Source organism: Gavia stellata, chromosome Z (assembly GCF_030936135.1).
Source record: "Gavia stellata isolate bGavSte3 chromosome Z, bGavSte3.hap2, whole genome shotgun sequence".
Classification (NCBI taxonomy): Eukaryota; Metazoa; Chordata; class Aves; order Gaviiformes; family Gaviidae; genus Gavia; species Gavia stellata.
In genome coordinates, this window is record NC_082637.1 from 53,869,803 (window position 1) to 53,895,208 (window position 25,406).

At 42.1% G+C, this 25,406-nt stretch overlaps 1 protein-coding gene across 2 annotated transcripts in view; it reads left to right on the top strand.

Moving 5' to 3' along the window:
- Nucleotides 1-23,584: 23,584 nt before the first annotated feature.
- Nucleotides 23,585-25,406, top strand: part of FBN2 (fibrillin 2) — a 181,319-nt gene continuing 179,497 nt past the window's right edge. For both annotated transcript variants that reach the window (XM_059834298.1, XM_059834300.1), the window contains exons 1-2: nucleotides 23,585-23,811; nucleotides 24,703-24,785. In XM_059834298.1, the coding sequence (XP_059690281.1) occupies nucleotides 23,585-23,811; nucleotides 24,703-24,785 (310 nt within the window). The remainder of the gene's footprint in view (nucleotides 23,812-24,702; nucleotides 24,786-25,406) is intronic.

Consider the following 25,406-nt stretch of genomic DNA (forward strand, 5'->3'; position numbering starts at 1 on the left):
TCATACCAGACAATTGCATGTCCCCATTCCTGTTTTATGGACATCTCGTTGCATATCCTAGCAACGCATGTTCTGTTCTGTAATCACGACAAAAATGGATTGAATGGGAAGAGGGATTTTTGTTCAAAACTCCAAAGGTCTGCTTTAAGCCAGGGACATTGGTGTGTCATCTTCACAGAAAGAAACCAATGCTTTAATCCAGTGTAAATCAGCTGTGTCAGCCTGGAAGTCAACTGAGAGGATCTCGGTAGAGAAAAGTTAGTGTTAAAAGTTGCCCTAGAGAGGAATAGATTAAGTTCTCATCTTTTCCTTCGTGTTATTATTTAAAGCTTCTGGGGAGACAGTGACTATACCTGGCATCACGCTGATGAAGAGAAGGAGCTTTGTGACAATACAGCCAATGTGAAAGGTTTATTGTTTGGGTTTTATATTCTTTCCAGTCTTTTTTATTTTGAAATGCCAATCACTGACTTTGCCTGTCAAAGTTGAAGAATTTAGTGTTCTTTTCAGAGAGCCATTCCAGCAATGGGTGCTTTAAATATTTAACCCATATGGTAGATAGTGTAGGATGGTGTATGGTGATAGTGTAGGATTCTTTTTTCTCTCTCCAAATTATAAGAAAAACAAGACATCCCTTTCCCTCATTTAGCCTAATACACCAGGGTGAAGTCAGGCAGTATGATATGTGATCAGATATATTAATCACAAAATCCTCTTACTGTGATTTCATGAATCTTGATGCTACTTACATGGTATTGAGGGGAATCACTCTATCACACTAACTCTAGAAGTAGAATGACACACTTGTGCTTATTTGCCTCCCAACCAGTCACTGAGTGCAGTAACCCCATTGAAGCATCCACTGTTATCACCAGGGAATTGTCTTTGGCTTTGCTGGAGCTCTGTTACTTCGCATCAGTCCAGGCTCCTGGACTTCTGGTGACAAAGAGAATATTCTGAGTTTGCTGCCAGTAACTTTTTACTTCCCTTTAGCACCCAAACACCTCTGTAGGAAAATATTTCCAGAATCACACCTTACTGTGAAGAGTGCAATTCTTTTTCTAACAAAACACACTGGTGTAATTTTTTGTCATTTTATGTGTAGCTCCCTACTGTCTTATGAGATTGGAAAATGAAATTAGCTTGAGGCCAGTGAGTAGTTCTCTGAATATCCAGTAAGTGAAATAAGCTTTCTAATTAAAGGTGTTTATAGCTACAGAAACGTTGGATTTCAGTTTCTTCTCTTTGAAATAAATGTTTCACCATTGGGTGTTGCTTATTCTGAGTATCTGTGGCTGTATTTTTCCTCTGTGGCACTGCTAAGAATTTACAGTAAGGCAGAGCGGATCAGCTGGGTTATCCACGGTAGATATCTATAGTAGATCCCCACTACCTCCATAGTATTTTTATATCCATTGCAAGTCTTGCTTTATATTTTCTTTCTCATTTCCACAGCTGTGTGATGCTCTGAAGGAGAATGTGAGCTTCCAGAGATACTTGAGTTCTCCAGAAAGAATGCTAAACAGATAGTTTCATTTTCATGCTGAAGTGCTTCATTTTAGGCTTCGCTTGGAGAAAATATCTTTAGGAGTGTCTTAGATTCTTAGATCTAGAGATGTTGAAGTGTCTTTTTTTTTTTTTTTAAACTATCTTTGAAATCTCTGTAGGCCCTCCAGCACACACAGTGTGTTATCTACAGCTATTGCTTTTCCCCCTGCTTTTCAATTCAGTACTGTGACTGCTTGCTTGATGTGTTTCTACTTACTGCTTTAATTCTGTTTCATATCATATGTTATTTATACATCCCTGTGTTAAACTACAGGTTCTATTATATTCTCTGAGCATCCTTTTGGTTGTAGCCTTTGCTGTGGTTCTCTGCCTAAAACCACAGGAGGTGATTTTGCAACAAGAAGCAAGTCTAGGAGAGAAAACTGTTAATGCGAGGATTAAGCACTCATTTAAAGGGAAGCACATATTCGGTTAGACAAAGAAGGAGGACAAAACACTCTTTGTCCAACCTGACTTTTAGCTGTATGGAGGCTGCTAAAGGTGGTCATCACAAAGGGTGGACTTGAAGTCTATAAAGCAGAGGTCTCTCTTCTCAGCTGTTTTAAGGAAGCTGCAGAACTATAAGCCTAGGATATGCAGGCAGTAAAGAGGAAGGAAAATGACTTAAAACATGGCCTAAATGCTTGCCCTTTTCTCCCCTTCATATGGGAGTGAATTTAAGGGAATAGGAAGAGCCTTGCCTCCACTTCTCTGGCTGTCAACAGGAGTAGGTGGCCCAGTTGGCAACGGGAAAAGAACTGGTAGAAGAGGTGAAGTGAGCCAGCAGTCCTCTCACCACTGAAACAAATAAGGGGGCAGGAAAGGGTGAGTGGTGGCATATGGCCCTTAGCCAATTTCAGGACTGTTCCTGAGGCACTTCATTGCTTATGACAATGAGAAAAGGAGTTCAAGGTAATTCACACATTAATCCCTGGAGTTGTCTCATCCTCTGAAAAGAAAGGCAGAGGAGGATAAGCGTTTTGGACCTTGTCTGTGGCTAAGCTATGAGCCTGTAGTATCACTCATTGATGTAGACATGGAGGCTGGTTGAAGTGGACCAATATTGTCATCTTATGTCATCATCATCACATGTTCTGGCATCTCAATTACTGTTCTAAAATAATGAAAGGAGTTGTCAGGTCAGGTAGGTTAGATGAATTACCCAGCTCAGTTACTCCTATCTAAAATAATCTGTATCACTTTAGTGAGCATCAGCATGCTGCTTACTTGAAAAATTGCACTTTAACCCTGGTTTCCCTCAGACATAAGCAGTCATTAAACAATTCTTTGGGATTTAGGTTGCTTGATTTAGTCCATAGCAAAGAAAATGTCAAACCATTTCTATAGAAAGTATTTTAACATTAGAAAAACATTTAGGAATACAGTAGAGGAAAAAAAAACTACTATGGTGAAAATAAACCTGTTTAGAAATGAAGGATTTTAATATGGGTGAACATATTGATTTCTAAATTTACATTTATTAATAAAAATGGATGACTATGCAGTTGCAAAAAATGCAATACAGATCCTGAGCAGGGGTAACCCAATAGCAGTAATGCTATTATAGTTCATTTTCGCATTTTATTATGTTACTAACTATTTAATCCTGTCACAACAATGCTAAGCTTTGTATGGACAGGTAGGAAGTCAATGTCCTCACAGGTCTTCAAGTAGATCTTTAGTACTGCAAGGAGAATCCATGTGCTCATATGATTTCATTTGGTAAGATGAGGAACTAGAAGACAAAGAAAAAATAAAATAAAATTGAAGAATTGCAAAAAAAAACCCCAGAACAAATGGAGAAGTTATGAACGACCATTGATTTCCAAATTGTGTTAGCTGGATATTTCATTTACATTTACCTTTTCTTTTTTAGTTGTTATGTTAGTGAAATGTGATAGAGCAGGAGCACCACATTGGATTGATGCTACACATACCCAGCAAATCTTCAATGTGGCATACTGATATAACACCCTATAGAAACCACTTCACCTTCAGCTGGAGCATGATTTGTCTGGAGGTTGGTGGTGATAAAGAAATCTATGAAGATAAACATCAATTAGAGCTAGATGGGAATTTTTCCTCGTAAAGGAAAAAGCAAAGAAAATTAACTTGTATTTTTTCTAAACCCCTATTTTAGAAAAAAAGAACCTATAGAGAGATATAGGTTAAAGTAAGTACATGTGGATTGCTGTGGAACTCTTAATTAAAAATATAGTATAAAATTAAATTATTTTTCTAAAAGGAAAAATCAGTGTTTCAAAGACTTTTCCCTAAATCAGAATTTCACCAGAATTTATACTTTTCTAATAATGATGCTGATAATAATGTCAGCTGTAGTAATGAGCTGACATTTATTGTTAAAGAAACATTTCCCTAGAAGTTTACTGTTCTGTTGTGGTCTGCTGGTAAAAAATTAGACTCCCACCCCCTTACCCCATCCCGCCCAAGGCTGCAGAGATGACAGAGTTCAAACTCTGCCCTCACACAGTGCTTGTGCAGGAGGATGGATTTAATCCCAACTTGCTTTCTAACAGGATGGAAGATGGATGTGTGGAAACCAGCAGTCCCTCCCCTGCTGAGCCATGTGGGTTTTGTGCTAGAGCAGAGGATTGGTTCAGTGACCCCATCTTCTCCCACACAGGGGCCTAATGGATTAAAAAAACAAAACAAAACCACCTTTCTTTTTTAATATCTTGTAATCAATGTTTCAATTGCTTGAACTTCTACAATGTCTCTGGCAAGCTGGCCTGCTTTGTGTGTTTACATATTCGCTTCCATGTGATGCCCCCTCAGAAAAGTACCTAGAATGGATGCTCATTGCATCCTCCTCATTTCTAATTAGAAAAAAAATTGGTCTTGTTTAATTCAGATCTTGGTGGCTGCACTGAAAGATAAACCATGCTTGGCAATGATATGGTTTACCTCAGTTACCAGCTGATACAAATTCAACAGCTGCCAATTGTGACTTTTCTGGTCTCTGCTTGGGATTTGTGCTGTTGCTTGGTGAGACTTGAATATGCGCAGGTTTTAGTCTGGGGTCTATAATCCAGAACACATAATAGAACCACTTTGCTTTGGGGAGATGGGAGAGGAATTCATAATACAGTCTAACAAAGTAGTACTTTTCCATTTCCAATTAGTGTTCTACAATAAAGCTGCCTTTGTCTGCAGTGATAGTTAGGAGAAACTCAAATAAATCAGAACATATGAACCCAGAATATCAATAAGGTTCTGAACTATGTGGCATGCTTAGAAAATGAAAAACAGAGTAGATTAGTATTGGTCAAAAGCGTGGACGAAAGAAGAGCAATAAATTCCAAGAGCAAATGTAACCAGATACAATGAGACTTGTAATAGATCAAGGTCAATTGTTGACTAAAACAATTTAGTATAGATGAATGAAGAATAATCGAGACTTTATGAGACTTTATTGTGCGAGTCTTTAAACCATTTAAATAGTTGAAGTAAAAAAGGCTAAGAATCAACAAGACAAGTTGGCATTTCATGTTATTGAGTGATATGAAATAGCAAAACAAAAGATAGGTTTTCACCTATAGAATAATGCTAATTTTTTAGTTCACACAGACTACTGCTTTGGGGGCCTTCATGAAATACAAAAACAAAATGTCAAAAGATAAATAATTTGACAAAGCAGAAGAAAAACTCATGTGTCAGGGACATTTTAAATGTGAGGGAGATGAAGAGTAATGTTTGAAAGCAGTAAAACTGTTTGAAACACAATGCTAATATATATACTTTAGAAACCAATATCAGTAACTAACCCATCCTTGTTACCATTTTCAAAGCAGGATTCTAAAAGATACTTGCTTCTTCTTTGTGACACACATGTCCTGAATAAAATTCAATCCCTTTCACTTGCTTAAAAAAAGCGAGTTAGCCCAGGAGAGTGGATGAATAGAGCCAGCAAAATTCTGTTAAAATAACATCAAAGTGTTAGTATGCATTCATTTTTCCCAAACTATTGACTTCAATCAAACCTGTGTTTTCAGTGGAGCTTATTATAGTTGCAAAATATCCGGTGCTGATCCAGCTTGGTTTACGATAATGGACGGCATTGGGAGCAATAAGACCAATTTTCAGTGCTTTTGAAATTCTGTCTTCCTGTCAGTTCTTTACCAGTGATATCCAGGTGTCATTTCTGTTCATATAAGCTGTGGAAATAGAGAACCACCTCTCTGCCTGGTCTGTGGCTAGTATTTCAGAAATACTCTCTCTCCTGGATTTTTTTTTTGGCAGTGTGCCTCAAGAGTTACTCTGCCCAGTTTCGTCTCCTAATTTTCAGTGCAGCTTTCCCTTATTTCTTTCCCCCCCATTAAACTGGAAACAACTCATTTGTAGCAAATATTTAAAAAAAAAAAAAAAAAAAAAAGCCCTATACATCTAAAAATACCCAGCCTTTTTGGAATGAGAGGCCAACAATCAGTAAATTTTCTCCTTGAAGTTTTTGACACAAAATGGAGTTGAGCTTCAGGTTTTGAAGTCGTCTATGTCACTCTGGTCCCAAAGTCCACATCAAAAGGCTATCTGATTCCCTGTTGGTTTTCATCCTATTTATTATGTAGCGAATATAGTATATTTATTTTGCACATAGTTTGGTAATATTTTACACTACTGTTTGCAATGGTTTGACTATTGGAGAGAACAAAGCAGGAGTCATCAAGTCTACTTTTTGCAAACCTTAAATTAAATAGGCTTGGTAACGTGAAAAAACAGAATCAAATCTATTCTTCAATTGGCTAGCCAGCTTGGTAGTTAATTGCAGGTTTTTTTAATATGTACAAGGAACATAGCTGTAGTATATTAATTTGCAAATACAACAAAGTGCTTGGGTATAAGGATATGCTATCAAAAAAGCGCTATTAAAATCATTACCTTGAAGACACAGAAAAACAAACCCCAAAACCTAGCATTTAAGTTATTTACTAAAGCAACAACAATAAAGCTTTAATACAAACTAGCTATCATTTCTTTATGTACTGCCTGTACAATCCTAGAATGGCTCAGCTTGGGCAGGAGCTCAGGAGGTCTCCAGTCCAACGTGCTACTCACAGCACAGTCAGCTCTGAGGTCAGACCTGCTTGCTCAAGGCATCCCCCATCCAGGCCTGAAGCCTCAAAGGATGGAGCCTGCACAACCTCGCTGGACAACGTGCTCCACTGCTCGGCTGTTCTTACGGGAAAAATTGTGTCCTATATCCGTATCAGGGATCAAAGCAACATTATGCTAATAATCTGCATGCAAATAATCTCTGATCTGGAAAGCGCTTACAGCCCGCTGCTGTAATTCTCACAACGAGTTTAACACACGTTGTCTCTGAACGCAGAGGACCAAAGCTGCTTATGCTGGTTTGGACAGAAAAGGGTCATGGTAGCAGACTCCGTGAGTCTGAAGCTACAGTTCGCAGGTGCAACCGCAGCACAATCGCTCCGGTAAGAGCTGAAGTCCACGTCCGGGATCGAAGCACCGGTGTACAAATCAACTGAAGAAAGACAGTCTCTGGTCTGGAGAGCTCCTGGGGGCTGTTACTACAAATGAGAAGAGGGAAGGATGCTTAAACTGAACGTGGGCCTTCACGGGAAGCCAACAGTAGTAGGGAACCGTACCTTTTAAAAGGCTATGGTGTGACTGGAGAGTCGGTTCCTCCCTTTCCTTTTGTGGAGAAATCCAGTCTTGCAGGAAGCAGGTAGCTATGGGCATCCTTACTTCTGAGGGACTTCTGAAGAGCACGATTTATCAGAAGTAGCCCCTGCCCACCTCTTTCGTTAATGCCTGTGTGTCTTGTTCCGCTACTGCACAGGCCTCTTTCTTTAAGAGGTCAATACGGATTCTTGTCTTTCCCTTTACAGCCAAAATTTTCAGTGCTGCTCTCTCGATTAATGCAAAGACATTTTCTACCCAGGTATTACTATTTGTTACTCATAAACCGAGAAGACTGTGATTTGATTTGTCCTGACCCACCTAAAAGATACTTAGGTTTATGTAATGATTATTTATTGAGAACTTTAACCAAATTTCCTCTTCAGTTTTACTTTGATTAGTGTAATAAAGATGACCAAAAGAGCTGGCCAGACTTTTTCAAATACTGAATTGGGAGTCCATTAGAGCATCTCTTACTGCCCTATTTTTTTGCTTCTTTCTGTGCATGATGAACAGCCTCCTCGCCACCACTGTGTTTTTAGGTGCCAGAGTTACCTTACAAGTTAATTTAGTAGACTGACTTCAAACTCTCTACAAAGGAGGAAACTATGAATTCAAAATATTAAATGTATAATTCCAATTAGAAATAGTGATTCCACATTGTCAGAAAAAAGATGGTATTACCCAAGGGGAAAACTGAGGAAAAGATTGGACACATGGGTGTTCTTACATTGTTAGAAAAGCAAGACTGAACTAGTTTGTAATAGCTGCTAATTAAATTTGCAGTGGTTAGAAAAACATTTTACTTTTTTATCTTGTTTATACTGCTATTTTGCCAGCACCATCAAGAATGATAACATTAGAGTAAGGGGCTGAGGAAGTTTGCATATGAGCCGCGTTACATCAGCAAATGAAAAAGGCTTTAAACTACTTTTCCTTAACTTCCTGCAGATTCTATAATTCAATTAACATTAATAAGGGGTAGACCCATGCAATCACACTTGCCAATTTCTGCTCTCAGTTTTTCCAAGGTTAAGTCTGGAGTAAGTGGTATTGAAGCACATTTTTGTTTTCTAGACAAAGCTCATCCGCACTGACTTTTCCCAGCAAATAAGAATTAGTTGTCTGTTGACTTCTCTCAGCATGTTTTGTACTTTCTTTTTCCTCTCCTCGCTCTGTACCTTGTTTGTACGGATACTGCTGGCAATTCTAAAGGACAGCAATGACAGTAAGTTAGGTTACCTGGATTTGTGATAGTTTAACTGAGTGAGACTCTGGGCTACGTAAAATTTTCAGTTATTTTAATTTTGGCAGGAGTATGTAGAAAGAAATGTAATATTCTTTGCGTGAACAATGATTTAATGGTTTTAACATTTAATGGGAAAGACATCCCCTTTTAATACTGCAAAGTCCAAATTCTGACTGTTTTCTTCTTTATTTAAAACACAGAGTTGAAAGAAGAGAGAGCATTCTGTATGAAACCACTCTTCCACCAAAAAGTCTCACGCAGCCAATATCACCAGTGCCATACTACTACGGATGGCAGATCATTGTAACATCTTTTCCTGGAGATCAATGTAAATTTGATTCAACCTAACTGTGTCTGAAACTGTGGGCTCTTTGGTTTGTTTTTTTTTTTTAACATTAGCAACTTAAGGCCTTCTTGGTGAAGCATAAACTCCCCGAAGCTTCAAATTATAGATTTTAGGTACATCACATTTAAGAGAATTCAGGAGGTTCTGGTACTGTATTTTTAAAATGCCAGGAAAATCTGGAAATTAAATTGATGACATTTTCCAAAGGAACATGTTAGATTGCAGTTACAAAAAGAAAGGAAATAAATGAATCCCCTTCTACTCATTTAATGAAATGTTTGAAGAATAAACCTTGAATTAGTTTGAGATTCTTCCCAGAAGAAGGAAAGCATATGTAGTGATATTTTCTTGATACTTTCCTACATAGGAAGACAGCTGTTTATGCCAAGACAACTATGGGTACCATCCTGTGGATAGAAACCTTTCCTAAAAATGTGGTTATGTCACTGTTACCTCAAAAGTAAATTAATTATATAAAAAAAGGTGTGTTTCTTTATTTCGTGTTATCTTCCAATTGCTCTACTGAGATACTTTTCTGGACGACTGATGCTGTTTACGAAGCATGGAGAGGACTAATCTGCTCTTGCTCAAGTGTGTGTTCCAAGTTAGCCACTAATGAGATGCAATGGGTGCAGGATGGGGGTGGGGGGGTGGGGGGGCAGGGGGCATACTTTCCTATGAGAAGTATCTAAGATTAGAGCCATGAATTGGTCCCTTGGTACCAGAGAGAGCATAAAGGACTATTTTAAACTCAGGCTCTAACTTTGAAGCCACATAGCTAACTTTACAGTAGAAATTTGTATCCCATACTATCCTTCAAGTACCTTCCATTACTGAAGCTCATTTATAAACTAAATTAACGTCTCAATAACAACTGTAACCTCTCCTTCTTAATGTTAAATTCCTGATTCTGTTGTCAAAATGGGACAAAAGAATTTGATGTTACATTGATGCAGTTGAGAATATGGTGAAATAGCAAATACAGATAGTGCCACTTGTTCTAGTCTGGAGAATAATTTGCTGCCTGTCAAGAGAGTTGGCTATAGGAAATAGTCAGACCTCATCTTACAGCCCTAAGATTGTTAAAAAAAAAAAATAAAATAAACCCTGAATCTGACTTGGGGAATGCATGGTAAACACGAATCTTAAAATTCTGGAGATTAAGGTATCCGAGATAAGATGAGCTAAGATAAAATGCACTCTTTAGCCCTCCAACTTTATTCAAAAACCTCAGAACTCTGTTTCTGGGTTTCTTACTTGTCCATGCTCTGTCCTTCATCTCTGGATTATCACTTTTCCAAAGAACTAAAGCTATAGTCTCCTTTCTGGTTCTAGTCTCCTCATTTAATCCAAGCCTTTGGCCCCTAAGTATAATCTGGGCCCGTTCCTTGAATTTGTTGTCTTGGAATTCAGGCTATTAGCGCAAGGTCTGCCAGGATAAAATAAAACTTAGCTGCATGTTTTTCCCACCTCCTTTCTCTAACTATTTTTAGTAGGATTGCCATCCTGCCTGTCATTCAGGCCCATACTCACCATCACTTGCAATTTGCATCATTTGCATTGCATATGATGTTCCATCTGTATGACTGAAAGTCTTGTTCTGGCTGTTATCTCACACGCCAGTGATGACCACTCTTTCTCCAGTGCTTTGAAATGCAATGTATAACCAGATTGCTAACACACAGATACATTTCTTCCATTGCTTCACTGATTCCACAAACTCTATTATAACTAATATAGGTTATGTGATCCGACTTTCTAAGACTCTTGCAGTCACTCCTCTTCGGGATGAAGAGACTGACTGTTGTCTGGCCTATGGAATAAACCTTCATGAACAAGCATGCTTAAAAACTTGATGTATTTCTGCATCTTTCGCACTCTTTTTCCTCTTTGGAAAAATAAATCCTGAAGGTACCTGTAAAACATCCTTTGTTTTCCCCTCATTCACATCTCTCTGTATTTTCAATACATACCTATGCCACGTGCATAATGAATCCACCTGTCAAGCTTACCAATATTTCTTCTGTGCAGTCTCTCCTAGATAATTCCTGCCTCTTTCACATTGATCGTAATATTTTGCTATCAAGAAACTTTAATGCACGTGTTTATCTCACGCTTGCAGAACACCGTGCCGATCCATTACTAAAGCCCCTAGATGTCATTGTAATAATAGAAAAAAGGTAACAATGGTAAACAGTAGCAGAATTGTTTTACAACTAAGATGATCTTGGATGACACTCAACTCAAGCAACTTGATAAAGAGATGTCAATCAACAGATTAGGGAGAAAAAAAGATGTTTTGTACGTTGTTGAACTTCCAAGAGTATTACATAGAAGTTGTGTTCCTTCTGCCTTTGACATTACCTGGCTAAGAAGATTCTAGAAAACACTTCCACAACAGTGCTCTTTCAATAAAGATAACTGAACTACAACAGAATAAAAAGGTATTTTCTAGCGCAGAGCATTAGACTATAACGACAAAGAGGATCTGCTGCATGAGTAGGTGTCCGACCTGCCCCCAACCATTCTAAGTGGCCTGAAGTATCCTCAGGGGTTCAAGTACAAATTTTGTTTGACTGTTACTTAAAGACCACTTCTGTTTGGCAACAGACCTTTGTGAGTCCCTTGAGCAGTGATTTAAGAGAAGTTTTACTACACTATGTTTACAAACAGGAATCCTACTACCCCTTGTTGAAGCATAGCCATCACAGCCGAGATCCAGTACACAGCACGGAAAGATGAATGTTTTGAACAAAGAAACGATTTTGAAATCTGCCTCCTTTCAGAATTGGACTGTGATACGCAAAGGTGACTTTTCAGTTTGAAAAGTTTATAACAGGTTCACCCAAACAAGCACCTTCTGCCCTTCCTCTATTATTCTAGTCATTCCCATCTGTGGCTGTGTGTATATATTTTCTCAGCCTGCAAAGATGGATATTGGATGTTTCCTACTGTCACATTCACATATATCTGCCACTACCGAAAGCCTCTTTAAGGCCTGTGCCAACGGAAATCAGTGGAGAATGTGGCTTAGTTTTAGCTGCTGGTCAGACAAGCTCTGTCACGGTAGTCTTGTAAGTCTTTGCTCTTATTGTGTGCAAAGTACTTTCTAGGCTAAGGTAAATATCGTCACATTTTCTTTGTTTTGTTTTCTTTGCTCTAGCTGGGAAGTTGATACCAAGTCCTTCTGAAAAATATTTACATTTTACATATATAAACCCATACTTGTATATTTGCACACAGCTCAAAATATAAATATACTTTCTTCCTTAGCAAAGGAGAACATCTAAGAGAATAAAGCTGTTCACATTTTCACGTGTGCATGTTGAAAAAAAATCTGAGACCCAAAGGCTAGGCTTCCTATATTGTTAAAAAATTTATATCTCATAGATATGATGCTTGAATTAGCAAACACAGGTTTTTGATTTTAAAACGTCAATGACAAGTTAAAAACAGTCTCTGATCAAAGAGATCTAGGACTAGTTTTCTCTGAATGCAAAACACATAAGCAATCTGTGAAATGTTCTACTGTAGGCTGAAGGGGAAAGGGATGTAACTAGCATTTCCTTTTCAGTCTGAAAATTTACAGGAATGCAACAGCACATCTGTATGGAACTAGCATGGCTTCTCTCCCTAATACGTTGAGATTCACGTGACTGCAAACCTAGAGCCTATGATCTTGAGTCCAGATTTGTTTTACCTAATAAAAACAGCAGGGCTGATTGTACCTTAGGGTCTAATATTTAAAAAGACTAAAATTATATTTTTAAGCAAATAAAAATAAAAGCAGGCCATTTCATAGGATTTTTAAGCCCTTACATCTTTAGATACCTGTTTAAGAGGCTGGGTGTAGCAGGCTATATACCAAACCATGTACCTAGAGTTGCAGGCACTACAGCTGGATTGGAGACCATCAGTACACTCAGAGAAATCCTCCTTTTTGGAAAGCCACATTACAAACATCTCTGCTGACTGCCAGTTTTCTGATGGAATTTGCACCGGTACATGACCCATTCTTTTTCCTTCCATTAGTCTATGTGAAGGGCATGCTGTATATAACATGCCATAATTACAACATGCTGGCATTGTGCTGCTGAAATAAGTCAATGCAAAGTTTTGAATTGTTCTTAGTATACGTAGTGCCATCACAGATTTTTCACAGAATCACAAAGGTTGGAAAAGACCTATAAGATCATCATGTCCAACCATTAACCCAACACCACCGTGCCACAATGATAATATATAATGTAGATATAATATTCTATATAATACTCTATATTTGACTTTTATAATAGAATATATAATAGATATTTATTTCTCTATGCGTTTTGAGCATGGACCTTTTTGAAATCTCCTGCGTAATGATCAGAGTCTTATATATCAAGATTCTGCTGACTGGAACCTTACATAGATTCGGCACCCATCTGTTTCAATTTGCAGTCGAGTGAAAATTACCAGCTTTGCATTTCATAGGTGTGTGCCTATATAAAGGAACAGCCATGACAGCAGTTTAGCAACTTCACATTTGCACATGTCTTACAGCATGCAACGAATCAAAGTCCACCTCTATTTACATTCCAAAAACCTATTTTAATTTGGTAAAAATAAAGTTGCAAAACCAATGATGTCATGTCCATCAGAGAGGAAGAACACAAAAAAACGCAGCAGAAAATTGTTATTAATTTCTCGTTAAGAATTCTTTTTGATTCGATAACGCCACTGCTTAGTTTGGGGCTTATCAGAGATTCTTGGGACTGCTGTCAAGGTTGCTTTACTTCGGTGATTCCACAGGTGAAGTAATATTTCCTACAAAGAGAGAACATAGGCTTTAAGCAGTGACACAGCCAGAGTATCAACCGGTACAAAATTGCACCATTGACGTGAATGGTGGAATGCAGGTGAAACTTGGCTGCAACTCTTAAATACCCTCCCAGCTCATGCTTTTAGTCTTTAGTTGAAACTTTATCTTCATGTGGGCATGCAGAAGCTTTGAAATGTAGAACAGACCATGTTAAACTTGACCCCTAGTTTTTCAGATTCCTAATTTGTGTTGCAACACTCACATGCTGATAGCAGCAACTCCTAGAACTTCACCACTGGTTTAGATAAAGAAAACTGCCTCAGTGCACAAAGTAACTGTGGAGATGCTGTTAACGTACTGCATCATAAATATTATGTATGATAAAAGCATAGATAGATGAATAGCTAGAGGAAAGTATATTTGAACATGTCATCTCAGTGAGGTTCAGGATACTCGAATCCTCGCTTTTTAAAGATGTTGTTAAAGAGAAGCTAAGTCAGAAAATAATGCTTAAAGGAACCTAGAAAAGAACAGCTATTTTAAATCATACAGCTATAAAGTGATTGACGTATTTAAATAATTGAAACCATGTAGGCCAGGGCTTAACGCCAGACTAAGATTCTCTTGAATAACCAAGCCCTTTTATGGGCTCCACCTACAGACTCCCCAGGGCAGAGTTTCTAGAATGAAGACAAATCAAAATAATTATAACTAGAGATGTCTTCCTGGAATCGGGGGAGTAATGCAGCAGCTATAGGCTTTTTTTCATTGGCAAAACAGAATATCCAAGAATCTCTGTTGTGTTTTGTGTTGTATTTAACTTGACTCATTTTAAAACAGACACTGAGGTGTTTGAGTTCTGCGAAGGGATGGCTTCAATTTCCTGTTTCAGTTAAGACATATATACAGATCGTATTTCCATTGCTAATTCTCGCACATAAAATCTAGTTAACCTTTTCTGCATCTAGAAAAAAAAAGGGAGAGTGTTTAATTTTTGGTTTTCTCCTCCCTCGACTCCTTCCCTCTGACGACAGATTTTGAAGCTTCAGTTAGGATTTCATTTCTGGTAGCTGAGATGTCTAAATCAGGACCATTTCACTTTTGTTTTTTCTCACTTAACAAAAAGAAAAATCAGTACAGAGTTGTCCACCCTACCTCTCCAATGCTAAAGAAGAAAACAATCCACAAATAATATGAGGTTGTACAGGCAAAAGAGTCAAATCAGTCCTGGAAGGATGTGCTAAGATACTCTGCCTTGTTCCCTTTTTGGATGTATCATAAAGGTAAAGTAGCTGCCGTCTTAGAGTTATGACTAATTTTCTCAAGAATTAGACATTCAAAATGAGGTTATCTTTTTGTAGCTGAAGCTTTGTAGCATTCAAAGACTTCTTGTTTAATTGCACAGAACAGCTCTCTTACGACATGTTTCAGGACTGGGATGGCTTTTTTGCTTTTTTCAAGTTGTTGTCTTATGTCTTCAGTATCTTCCTGTTTTTAAAAGCCCCACTTAATGGTTTCATTTCTTCTTTTCAATATGCCTCAGTTAATGTATACTATCTTTTTTCACCTGCAGTGAAAGTATTACTTTGAAACCACTGCTAAAATAATTTTGAATTTTATAAATGATAAACTTGCAACTCTGTGGGACAATTGATCTGTATGTTGTATAAGTAAGGGACTTCATGTTGAGGGACAATGCCTGAGGTCCTAAGCGTACAGCAGCTGGAAGTCAATCAGTCAAAAGTATGAATCGGAAGTGCTTCTTAAATGGTTGTACTATCCTTTATATGCATTCAAATTTTACAGATGAGCACAGACATGGAAGAGATCATAACTATTTACTTATTTATTTTTTACTGAGAATAAATTTAGACTTGGAATAAATTAGTTTTCGCTCTTTTTTTTTCTCTCTTTCTGGTTTTCATTTGTTTTTTACCAAATTATGGGCATATGCCAAATCAGTGCATATATTTAAAGAGAGGAAAAAGCAAATTAGGCCAACTCATCTCATTTCCTGGCCTGAAATAGTGCTGAAAAAGAAATAATTCCATTTCCATGTGAAAACAAGAACACCAAAAACAACCAGGAGAGACTTGTCAAAAGCAAGCAAGACACGGGCAGCTAACAGGGCAGATGGAGAGCACAAAAAAAGTAGATGTTGCCTATCTGATTTCAGTAATGTTTTTCACACAGTCTCAACTGACATTCTTCTAAGTGAGCAAGAAATCACAGTCTCGATTAAATGACACCACGAATATATAACTGGTTAAAGAAAACGTATCAGAGCAGTTATCAATAGCTTATTGCCAAGGAGGAAGCAAGTACTATGTATCAGTTTCAGACAGCCTTGGACCCATTACTTTTCAGTAGGTTGTTTTAAAGAGCAGATGATAGAAAATTTATTCTATTTGCTGGTTAATGCCAACCTGGAGGGAGCACAACTACACTGGAGGACAGGATTAGAATTCAAAACGGTCCGACAAATTAGATAAATGGCAAAAAGAAAAAAAGAAAAGGTAAAAAAAGAAAAAAAGTACACAGCTCAGTACGTTGAAATGCAGGTGTTTTTACTGTTTAGGTAGCACCCTTGTAGAAAAAGATTGGAGTATTACAAAATACTATATGCTGAAGTGAGTAATTACACCAACATTGTTTTGAAAAATACAAGCACCCTGTAGTCTATAAGCATGATTGATTTTAGGCTGTGAGAGAAATTAATTACTCCCTCCTCTCTCATCAGCTTGGGCACAGTCTCAGCTAAAGAATTGTCTTGAACTTCAAGCACCTCACTTGAAGAAGGAGGTCAGCCCAGTAGAACGAATCAAGGCAACAAGAATGAGTGAAGATCTGGAAAGCCTGAGAAAAGACACGTGCTGGTTTAGTCAGAGGAGAACAAAGAAAGGACACGATGAATTCTAGTCTTCAAATGTGAAGCATGCAAGAAGATGCTGGGAATAACAAGTGAATTGGGGGGAGTTGTTCAAAATGCAGAAAGCAGGATGCCTATTGGATGTTTGGAGAACTTTTTAGTGGTAAATCAATGGCATCTGTAGCAGATCACCTGCAGCCCTGCAGAACTCCTGTGCTTGCGGAACAGGTTAAACGGTCAATTTATAGGGTACAGTTTGTGGTTGGGGTTTTTTTGGCTTTACAGCAGGGAGGATTAATCAGATGACTTTCCAAGGTCTTCTCCAGAAATACTTTTTCAATGTTTCTGTGGTGAAGATACCGCAGAAAGATACCAAACGAAGATTGGGCCCTGACTGAAAAGGTGAAGAATGGGAGCATGCACTAGATCCAGCGGGGAAGAGGGAACAGCTGAAAAGAGTCAGAGAGAGAGCTTCTGTAGTTAAAGACGTTTCTGTCAGCATTCATCTCAAACAGGTTTATATAAGGTAAGCCCAGAAAGGAGGAGGCAGCAATGAGTAAGGTGCAAACTTAAACCCACAATATCAGTTTTCAATCTGGGTAGACATTACAGCTTGAACGTGTACTTCTGGGGAGAGAGAGGACGTAGTAAAGATATGGACGTTTACAAGATTTGTGTTGCTTTGGGGTTTTTTTCATAGCAGAAGAGGAGGACTGGCTTAAGAGCAGAAGTCCAAAACCTCAATTTTTACAATGTTTATTTTAACACAACAACTAAACATTCACAGGAATAGGTCAGAAAGACAGCATGACATGTTAAACTGGTTGAAGGAAAACAGTTTCTCAGAAATGAGTGATGTTTATGAGTCACCACCATACAGAGAGCAGTTCAACTCAGGTGCCTCAGGTCTTGCAGAACCCCAGTTTGGGGCTCTGGCCCATTTTCCATAGGATTTAGTACATGGGAGCCAAAACCCTATTGGGAATCAATAGGTATTTCATAATTTGCTTTCTTAAAAGTGGAACAAAAAGAGGAAAGTTCAAACTACACTTCACCGACATTCCATTCACCATGTTTATAACTTCACAATTTAACATTTTCCAGTATTTTCCTATTTCTCCGTGCGCTCCGCCACATTTAAAAAAAGGTTTATGTTTGGAACGGTCCAAAATAGTGGTGGTAAGAAGTCAGGTGAGAGCATTTGCCCTCTTGTCAAAATAAAATATAGCAAAATAATACTGAAAAGACGCCTATGTTTTCAACAAGTAAGGAACTTGTTTTTACAGAACAAGCCAGTTGTGTAGGTGGAACTTGAGATGTAATTAGAAAAGGAGAAAGAAAAAGCAAAATATTTGACTGCTCATGGCTTGCATGGGCGCACTCTTCGCTGGGTAAAAAACTGGCTGATGGCCGGGCCCAAAGGGTTGTGGTGAATGGAGTTAAATCCAGTTGGTGGCCGGTCACAAGTGGTGTTCCGCAGGGCTCGGTACCGGGGCTGGTCTTGTTTAATACCTTTATCAATGACCTGGACGAGGCGACCGAGTGCACCCTCAGCAAGTTTGCAGACGACACCAAGTTGGCGCATGTGTTGATCTGCTCGAGGGTAGGAAGGCTCTGCAGAGGGATTTGGACAGGCTGGATCCATGGGCTGAGGCCAACTGTATGAGGTTCAACAAGGCCAAGTGCCGGCTCCTGCACTTGGGTCACAACAACCCCATGCAACGCTGCAGGCTTGGGGACGAGTGGCTGGAAAGCTGCCCTGCAGAAAAGGACCTGGGGGTGTTGATTGACAGCCGGCTGAATATGAGCCAGTAGTGTGCCCAGGTGGCCAAGAAGGCCAACGGCATCCTGGCCTGTATCAGAAACAGTGTGGCCAGAAGGAGTAGGGAAGTGATTGTACCCCTGTACTCAGCACTGATGAGGCCGCACCTCGAATACTGCGTTCAGTTCTGGGCCCCTCACTACAAGAAAGACAGAGAGGTGCTGGATCGTGTCGAGAGAAGGGCGATGAAGCTGGTGAGGGGTCTGGAGCACAAGTCGCATGAGGAGCGCTTGAGAGAACTGGGGTTGTTTAGCCTGGAGAAGAGGAGGCTCAGGGGAGACCTCATCGCTCTCTACAACTACCTGAAAGGAGGTTGTAGAGAGGTGGCTGCTGGTCTCTTCTCCCAAGCAACAAGTGATAGGACAAGAGGAAACGGCCTCAAGTTGCGCCAGGGGAGGTTTAGGCTGAATAGTAGGGAAAAATTCTTCACCAAAAGGGTTGCCAGGCATTGCAATGGGTTGCCCAGGGAGGTGGTTGAGTCACCGTCCCTGAAGGTATTTAAAAAACATGTGGATGAGGCGCTTAGGGACATGGTTTAGAGGTGGACGTGGCAGGGTTAGGGTAACACTTGGACTTGATGATCTTAAAGGTCTCTTCCAACCTAAACAATTCTATGATTCTATTTACACATCCTGGAATGCCTAGAGTTTTTTACTATATTCTGGTTCCTTCCAACCAATTTTTATCATTCAACAACTTTTTATCTAGAATAAAACCAGACCATCTTGAAAGAATTATTCAAGCACTTTTTCTGTGGAGGAAGCAGGCGGTATTGCTCATGATGCCCAAAACCTGAATGCTTCCTGTTACACTTGGTACGGCCAGGCACTCAGATACATCCCTTGCTACCAGTATAACCGTGTGGAAGGACCAGCAAACCGCATCCCGTACCTCTATATATCCAAGTGCTTAGACCTGTGAGCTGGTGACTCTGTACCACACCATATCCTAGGGTCCTAAAACTGCTGTCTGGCACTTAACACTGAAAAGACAGGGCCATGCTCCTGAAACGTACAGAAACGCAAGTGCACACATTTGTAATTACACCTTTTTTTTTCTTTTAATAGAATCATAGAATGGTTTGGGTTGGAAGGGACCTTAGAGATCACCTACTTCCAAGCCCCCTGCCATGGGCAGGGACACCCTCCACTAGACCAGGTTGCTCAAAGCCCCGCCCAACCTGGCCTCGATCACTTCCAGGGTTGGGGCTTTTCACTGTAGTGTTTTAAACCATGAAACAAAACAACAACAAAAAAATGCAAACAAAACCCCAAAACTAACAAAAAAAAGCTTCATCCTACTGAAAAACCCTTTAAGACAAAGTATATTCTTTTACGCCAAGTATGTGTTGTAATTTATGAGACTTAGGCTTTCAATCTCTGGCCCTGGGCAAACAGATGGGCCCAATACTGCACTCTCTTTCATTAACTTTAAGAAAGCTTTCTGTAGGACAGGACCAGTCTACAATAGATTCAACTCCTCTTAACGCTGTGGAAGGAAAATAACATGACAGCAGTTTGGATAGCAGCACTAAGAAGAAAAAAAATGGGTTTTTTTAATCCTGACATTCTCTTGTCGTTGGTACTTTTAATACGTGCATTGATCTAGGCATCCACCATTGGGTGCTTTTCATGATTCACGGTAATGAATAGCTGAGAATGTTTTCAATTGACAATCAAATGTGGCCACTGAGAGACGTCCTTTTTAGGACTAGAAGAAATTACTTACATCCAGGAAGTCTAGTTGAATTGGATCCTGCTTTAGCAAAGTGATAGCCCACATTCTTACTTTGTTTCCAAATGCCAAAATAGTAGGAGTGCCTTTACTTCAAAATAACTCCCACCCTTGTTTGGGAAGAAAAAAGTCAACCACATGGGAAAAGTGTGGATACAAAAATAATCCGCATTACCAGTTTTTCTCTGGGAATATTTTCTGCATGTAACTGTACACTTACATGTTTCCTGAACATCCACTATAGCGAACATTCTGAACTACTTTTATCAGAATTGGTCAGACTTGAAGCGGAAGTTCAGCCAGAGCAAAGTAGACACCCTTCATCCTTCTGCATCAGTCACATGATGTCACTGTATCACGGCATCCTCCGTGAAAGAAGCTGGTCTATTTTATAACAGCCTGGGACTAGGATGGGAGGGAACCTCTGGGATCATCGAATTCACATGCTTTTTAAGAGCTGGCAGACACAGCCAACAACGTCTTTCCTAACGAAATCTAGTTTCATCCCAAAAGTACTTAGAGTTTTCGGTTCTACTTTTTCTAATGCAGAGCTGTATTCCTGTCTTGTCTAAGAAACCCTTCTAACTGTAGCGCTAATTTGAATTATCATCACTTTATTTTTTTTTCTTCTACTATTTTCCTTCATTATTTTTCAAAGAGAACTGCTGTTAGCTAAAGAACCCAAACCCTTTAGCAGTGGTTTTCTTCCCTTGACCGTACTAGTGGCTTTTACGTGCAGCTATTACAATTTTAACACATCTTTTTCTAACATGAATGATCAGAACATAATCATCATTTTAGATCATGTCTGATCAGTGTCTTGTACCCACAAAAACCATTAATGCTTCCCTTTCTAATGAAGACAGCTGTGTTGGGAAGTACTTAATTTGTATGCATATTTACCTGCACCATTTATACTGCAATCTTATCAGAATTAAGACTCTTTGCTATTGAATGTTTTGTAGTTTTGTGTGCTAGTTCCTTTCAAAATCCTAGAAAGATGTTACCTAGTCCTCTTCTGGTCTGAGTGCAACAGGGCCTCTGAGTCTTAGAAATCACTTTATAAATCACTGGTAGCTGCTGACCATTTGCTTTTGTTCCTGTGCTCAATACCTACAGTTTCAAAGTAAAAAAAAAAAACAAAAAACCCAGTAAGAAGTGTGTATATCCATATCTGTCTATCTATCTATCTAGGCTTTGAACCAGAACTTTGTTTCCCCCTAGTTTCTATCCCACCCCTGCTGTGCAACTGGTTCACTTTTTTGGTTGGTTGTTTCATTGACCTTTTTTTTTCCCTTTCAGATTTTCTTGTCCTTTTCAAGATGTAGCTGTGTTTAACTTGTGGAAATGACTTCTTTATCTCTGTGCTTCCTGATACGCAAGGCCCTAAGCTTAGCTCAGCTCAGTTCTTTCCCTCTTATTCTTTGTAGCCTGCCTGCTTATTCTTCGCATTTTTCTTAAGACCGTTATTCACTCAAACAGGCATGGAACCCTTCTCTCTCCCTGGCTTTGTTGGGCAGATCTCCTTCATGACAGGTTTAACAGCTTCTGTTTTGAAGACATTCCGAACCTCACCTATACTCATGAGGTTCCTGAGCTCTTCTACCCAGTTGTCTTCATCAAATAGTTCCTTCATTAAACCCTCCCCTTAATTTCTCAAGGCTTCACCTGTAAAGATTCAGATCCTCCCATGCAAAATTGCTTTGGCTAACTTTCCAAATCGAAACAAAATTAGCTTCTGATCAGCCAGAATACAGGTCTGTAAATGGAGCCTCCATTAGAGCCATCAAAGTAGGGCAGTGACTTGAGGAAGCGAATGGCTTCAGGGCCTCTTGGCCGGTGGGTTTTATTGCAGAGGTAACAAAACACGGCTCCTGCTTCTCATTCCAGAGTTAGAAGGGACAGGTAATCCGCAGACGGAGCTAAAAGAAGCTGCTATGTGGCTTTTGTTTTGGTTTAGAAGGCAAAAAGAAGTTTCCTGGGTGCCACAGTATTCCATGGTCTGTATGGTGAGCGAGGTGCTCAACCGCAGGGCTGCAGTTCAAAGCGCCAGACCTTCTCAGAGGACAAAACCAGACTGTACCCTGTTGTTACCAGAATCACCCGCAGGGAGCACTCGGGGACTTTCAGCGGGGACATGTCTTCACGGCTGTTGTTTGCTTTGTGCCGGTGGCTAACTATTCAGCACAGCGAGGTAAACGCACGGTTTCGGCCTTAAACAGGAAGCAGGGAATTAGCCAGGCTGGCTTTTCGGCATTCATTGTAAGGCGCTGATGCAGAGCGATGCAGCAGGAGGACAGCAAGGAGCACTCCAAGGTGTGCGCTTGCAAAAACCGCTCCTGAAGGGAACTGCCAACTCACACCGTTCCGGGCCTCTTCCCTCTCGGCGTTTTTCAGGTGCTTTGAAGACATCTGTCAGCTTGCTGGCAAAAACACCCGTCCTCGAGGCTGAGCCGGTACCAGCCGGGAACGAGCTCCCGCTTCGGGCGCCTCTGCTCGGCATTCCCGTGCCTGACCCCAGCGAGGCCCCGGGCCCCCCCGCACAGGGCGGGTGCGGTTGCCCGGCTCCTCCCGCGCCCGCTCCCCGCCCTTGCCAGGCCAGGTGGAAGGTCCGTCCCGAGGCTTCGCCCTGCCGGGCCGGGCCTGGCCTCATCCTGCGGCTTCGACCGGGACCTTTCTTTGGAACCCCAGGTGCTTTTCCACGGAGGAGTTTTACTCACAAGTCTCTCCGCAAAGGCGGGACCCTCCACACTTCACGGTACAGTTCCCAGAGGCTGGGGAGGGGAGGGGAGGGGAGGGGGCGCCGAAGGAAAGCGCAGAATTCCCTCCCGGGCCAGCTCTACCTGCTCCGCTCTCCCCGCCTCGTGCTCCGCGCCCCCCCGCCGCCCGCCCTTCCCGGCCCCCGCCGCAGCCCCACGTGTGCGGCGCCAGCGGCGCCCGCTCCGCTGCCCTCGGCCCGGCCCGGCCCGGCCCGGCCGTGCCGGCGGCGGCGGCGGCGGCACCCGCGTCCCGCGGAGCCGCTCGCCCCCTCCGCCCGGGGCCGCCGCAGCCCCGGCCGGGCGGCACCAGCCCCGCCTCCGCCTCCTGGCCTCCCCCGCACCGCCAGCCCGCTGCAAAACCGCCCCTCGTGCTCGGCAGGGGTGCGCGCGCTCCGCTCGCTGCCTCTCGGCGCCTGTCTTCAGAGGCGGTTACTGTTCACGGTCATCTGGCTCTTATTTTGCCCAGGGAAACCCCGCGCGCCTCTGCTGGGTTTCCTTCTTCGGAGGGGGGAAAGAAAATCGCAGCCAGCTCCACTCCTTCTTCCCTTTTTTCCCCCTCTCGGGAGAGAGAGGAGGGGGGGATGCACCGCGGACCCCGCTGCTGGTATCACCGGGTCCCGCTGACGGCTGCGGCGGCAGGGCAGGCTGGGGAGGAGAGCAGAAAGGGTTTCCGCGGCTGAAGCGCCCCCCGACGAGGAGCGGAGCCGTGCCCGCCGGCGGCGGTGCGGGACAGGCACAGCTCTCCCCGGCTCCCCGCCCGCCGCCGCCGCCGTTTCCCAGCGGGGCAGCCGCAGGATGGGGAGACGGCGGTGGCTCTGGCTGCAGCCCTGCCTCCTGGGGCTGGGCTGCCTGGCGCTCTGGGCGCAGGGAGCAGCCGGGCAACAAAAGCCGCCGCCGGTCCGCCCTGCGGGAGGAGCGGGCGGCATCTACCCTGCCGCCGCGTACCGGGAGGACGGGGCCGGCAGCGCCGCCGCGGCCGCCGGCCGGGTCCGCAGGCGAGGACAGCGGGACGGGCTCCGCGGGTAAGGACGCGCCGCGCTCGGGCCTCCGCCTTCCGCAGCCTGAAACCCCGTCCCCGCTGCCGCCCCGCCCCGCGGGCCGTCCTCCGGGCAGCGGCGCGCAGCCCGCTCCCCGGCGAGCAGCCCCCTCCCCGCAGCCGCCCCGGCCTGCCCCCCCCCCTCAAGCCCGAACCCGTCGTCTTCGGGTTTGCCTTGGGTACGTCGTCCCTTCCGGCCCCCTCCTGCGACCGAGGAGCGGTGAGGGGCTGAACTTGGGGTTTTGTCCTCAGCTGAGACAGACGGTCTGTTGAGTAGTGCCATTACATTATAATAACAGCAGGCGTTGCGGGGGGCGGTGTTACAGCTACAGATGTACCGCAGGGGGCTTTTCAGCCAAGCCTGTGAGAATGTTGAGATGCTTGGACGTCCACTTCACTTCGGCGTCCGCTGAGAAACTATGCAAAATCTGTTTTTTCCAGCGTTTTGGGCAGGTCTTGGTAATTGGAGTAGTTTATTAGTCTTTACGACCGGTCTCATCCCTTCTGTCTTGTGTCAGGCGGCAGCGTGAAGCCAACTTCGATAGCAAGACTGCTGAGACTGTAGATGAAAGCAGAGCCAAACTCATGCCTCGCATATCCTCTGTCGTTCCACCCGGGAGGAACGTGGCCTGCTGTTGCCTACTCTGCCTCCCCTCTTTATACTAACCAGTTGGACGGATACAAACTGAAATGGTTGGGAACGTCTCCTAGGGGAGGAAGATTTTGCTCCCTTGGGGAGGGTTTTTTGTAGGCAGCTTTGCTATGCCCTTTTTTTGTTTTGTGCTGCTAGTTTCTTCCCTTGTGTGTACGTGAAACTTTGGGTTCTGTTTACACTGATGTATTTTTTTGTGCATACGTTTCTTTGTCTGTGTGACAGGCCAAACGTGTGTGGCTCTAGATTCCATTCGTACTGTTGCCCTGGATGGAAAACACTCCCTGGAGGAAATCAGTGCGTTGTTCGTAAGTGTCTGACTTGAAGCTTCTGTGGTAGGCTTGGAATTGCAATCAAATGGAAAACTTTTTTCCATCTGGGGTGCTTATTCTCTTGCCTGTCATTTGCAGTTGTGTTTTAAGAGCGACTCGGATTACTGCCTGGTCATAAGAGGGACTGTGCTGACAGATGTGGCTTTTGACAAGGCTTGGCAGAAAAAAAAAAAAAAAAAGGAAATCTGCTCAATACTCTGGTTAGGGAAGGTTGTCTACCTAGAAAGGCAATAGAGAATGAAGTTGAATTTTCTCTCTGTTAGATCAACGCTGATACTAGACACGTGCTTCTTACAGTCCTTGAATTCTAATGTGAGTCTGTTGCCATTTGTCCTAGCCTGTCACCATCTCTTTTGCTGGTAAGTATGTTCAACTTTGGAATTCAGGTTCACCAACATACTGCCCTTTATGTAAGCAGTGAAGGTCTTTGTAATACTCCATCTAACAGGCTACAGGCATCCCGGACTCAAGTAGGGAAGGACTGGCTGGTCAGCCAAGATCTGCCAAACTTAAAGGTGACTTTTGGGCTGTTGCCGTATGATTCAGGACTATCAACTTGCTCACGTCTATTTGTCTTCCATGAGTAAATTTGCCTTA